Raw genomic sequence first — 3,267 nt, forward strand, 5'->3', positions numbered from 1 at the left:
ACATGTCAACATACATCAAATTCCTGAGGATAAAATACGTCACAGACTTAGTAATTTACAGTAGGTGAAAATAAACCAGTTTGGCAGAAACTTATGTAAAGTTTAGTCATGTGAGATCAGTCGATTGGCTGTAAACGCCAGCTTCACATATTCAATGAGCTCACGAAAGACCATAAATACAAGCCGCATTCTGAACGACACCAAGATTAGGAGCCCGCTGATTCAAACTGATCACTTAAACCTGCAAACTAGCAATGGGTTCTAAGAACAGCAAAGCAGGATCTAAGAATAACAGGAACGGCAATTATAAAAGCAGAAGCCGTGATCATAAACGCCGCAAACACGTCAATGTTTATAAAATTACTAACAACTGGGGTGGATCTGGAAACGGTGATGCTGGTCTTGGAGGCTTTGGAGACTCTAATAATTATGGAGGCTATGATTTAACTGGAGGCCTATATGGTCTGGGAGGCTTGGATTTGTCTGGAGGCTTCAATGTGGGAGGCTGTGACATGGGAGGCTTCAACACGGGTGGCTTCGACATGGGAGGCTTCAACACGGGTGGCTTCGACATGGGAGGCTTCGATATGGGAGGCTTCAACACGGGTGGCTTCGACATGGGAGGCTTCGATATGGGAGGCTTTGACATGGGAGGCTTTGATTATGGAGCCTGTGGTTTTTGAGTAAATTAGTTCAGACAGGTGAGTAATAATTGCTTAATAATCACTCTATGCATTTCTTTCTAAATATGTTTTTTTTACTCCATTGTGGAAGTCTAATTAATGTTTATTAAAAAGATTGCAAAATATTTTAGAGAAGCTTCCATTTGGATTAAAATAATCTACTGACACTTGCTACCATGCCATTTACTTTCTTCCAGTGAACATATCTGGTAACACTTTACTTGAAGGGGTGTGCATAAGACTGACATGACACCTTCATAATCATGACATGGCAGATGTCATAAATATGAAGGAGGGCTTATGCATGTTCATGACAACTGTCATTAAGTGTCATTCGCTCAATTATGACATTTTTAATGCAAATATGACATTGTGTGAGATGTCTTTGTTATGAACACTTGACATAAACCAATACATCATAACCAGTCAGTGTCTTTGTCATGACAACTTGACATTACCAAGACAACATAAATTGTCATAAACATGACATAGCAGATGAATTATCAAACTTCAGAAACCACTTAGCTTTATGGGTTAGCATTTCATTAAACTGTCAGGTGGTTGGTTTTGACATTGACAATGTCATATTTGCATTAAAAATGTCATAATTGAGCGAATGACAATTAATGACAGTTGTCATAAACATGCATAAGACCTCCTTCATATTTATGACATGTGTCATGTCATGATTATGACGGTGTCATGTCAGTCTTATGCACACCCCTTCAAGTAAAGTGTTACCAAATATCTTGAATCAAGTAAATTTTAAACAACATCTCTTTAACTAAGTAAAATTTTCACAGCTGTTTCTATACATTACTTGGCATATACTGCAATTGTGAATGTATTTTGGTCATTGAGTCGCTCTGTCTGCTATGACATTAACATTATTGCAAAAAAAATCATTAATCTTTTTTAAGTACTTTTTGCGTTTTTTTTTATTTTTTGTTTTTTTTTCGTACAGATGACCACGTTGTCAAAATAATCCCTGTTGTTCACATGGATCTTGGAAAATGATTAAAAAAAACGCTGTATTATACATGCCAGGCCAGTAGATTCAAAAATTAGATTAGAAAAAATTAGAACAAAATTAGAAAAAAGTACATTCAAAAGTTAGCATTTTTGGCCTCCAAAATGCTGTTGTCATGTAAATGAAAGTACTAAACCATTAAGAGTTTTCAGTTTTTGGGTAAAAAATAAATAAAATAATTGTGTTATCTAAACGGCCTTTTGGCTTTTTGAGGATAAAAAAAAAAAAAAAAAAAAGAGTGAATGGATTTTTTTCATTGAATGGTGGTTGTGTCCACACACTGCAAAGACACATTTATATGCAAACACCATATAAAAGTGAATTTAGCATCCAATGTCTTTAAAATATTTATACTTGAAACCAATACAAAAAATTTTCCCCCAGTGCATTTGGAGGCATAACAAGCATTTGATTCAATACTGAATCTGTTCTATTCCAGGTGAACAATCTGTCTGGAGTGAATGGATTTGTGGAGACGCTGCGGCGCTCAGGACGGTTTCAGCTCCATTAAATAACATCATCAACACAAAGACAACAGCAGTGCAAACTACAATCAATATCAGGACAACCTAGTGTTAAACATCATAAAGGCAATGTTATCCGTACTAACACAGTCCAGTTCTTTTAATAAAAAAATAAAAATAAACTGTAAGAAATTATTTAACTTGTCTGATTATATAGATTGTGTGTGAGAGAACTAATATACAGGACTAATAATACATAGAGGTAAACTGTTTACTTAGAGAAGCTACAAATTTACTCATTTACAAATTTATTTGTCGCTTGAATGCCTCCAAGAACAGCATTGTTATGCGGTTGGTAAATCCTGGGTTTAGTACCATACGATATCAATCTTCACTGTGGAAACACTGGTATAACTGTCTTTTAAAGAAATGTTTTAGTGTTGTTTCTCCTGTTTTTACCTCTGTGTATATGTTTATCTTTTTCTTTTTCATGTATGTTGTATGTCATGTCTCTGCCTTCTGAATGGACCATGAGTCTGGAATAAAAGTTGATGATGATGATGATGTTTACTTGTTTTTTAGCTTTAATGTAAGCATTTCCCAAAAGTGACAAATTGGAAACAAGCCTGACAACATTCTAGAGCCTCAGTCTGAAGGTTTGATGATGTGGCAGATTTTGTGGTCAATGTGTTGAAAAGCAGCCACAGATTGTAAAGATTCAATCAGATTAGAATTTACGCTCTATTCACTTCCATCCACGTGACCTCAGGGCAAAGAAAACAAACTCAAAGCTGCCGGGAAAGTGAAGTGTTTTAAGAAAAATGGAAAGTCTGATCATTCTTAACATTTTCTCTTTGTGTGTGCTTGTGTGTGTGTGTGTGTGTGTGTGTGTGTGTGTGTGTGTGTGTGTGTGTGTGTGTGTGTGTTCTAAAAAGTGTTTATGTTGCAATACAAATTGTTAAAATGTACTGTGCCTGTTCTAACAAAAAAGGGAAAAAATAGAGAACGAGTATATAATATGACCAGTCTGTCTCATGATTTAATAGTCTAGACTTGTAGATTAAAAATGTGGAATCTGGTCTGCTTACTA

The 3,267-nt window shown here is 35.5% G+C and overlaps 1 protein-coding gene across 1 annotated transcript; it reads left to right on the plus strand.

Moving 5' to 3' along the window:
- Window positions 1-213: 213 nt before the first annotated feature.
- On the plus strand, window positions 214-2,743 carry LOC311282576 (uncharacterized protein). Its single transcript, XM_084396396.1, has 2 exons — window positions 214-701; window positions 2,153-2,743. Exon 1 carries the CDS (start codon window positions 255-257, stop codon window positions 681-683), a length of 429 nt encoding a protein of 142 aa, XP_084252522.1. The 5' UTR covers window positions 214-254; the 3' UTR covers window positions 684-701; window positions 2,153-2,743.
- The last annotated feature ends 524 nt before the right edge of the window (window positions 2,744-3,267 follow it).

The sequence above is a fragment of the Rutilus rutilus genome (assembly GCF_951802725.1).
Source record: "Rutilus rutilus genome assembly, chromosome: 23".
NCBI lineage: Eukaryota > Metazoa > Chordata > Actinopteri > Cypriniformes > Leuciscidae > Rutilus > Rutilus rutilus.

Bases quoted from the DNA above. Each gene is read 5' to 3' on its own strand.
- LOC311282576 (XM_084396396.1), top strand. From the start codon at position 255: ATGGGTTCTAAGAACAGCAAAGCAGGATCTAAGAATAACAGGAACGGC.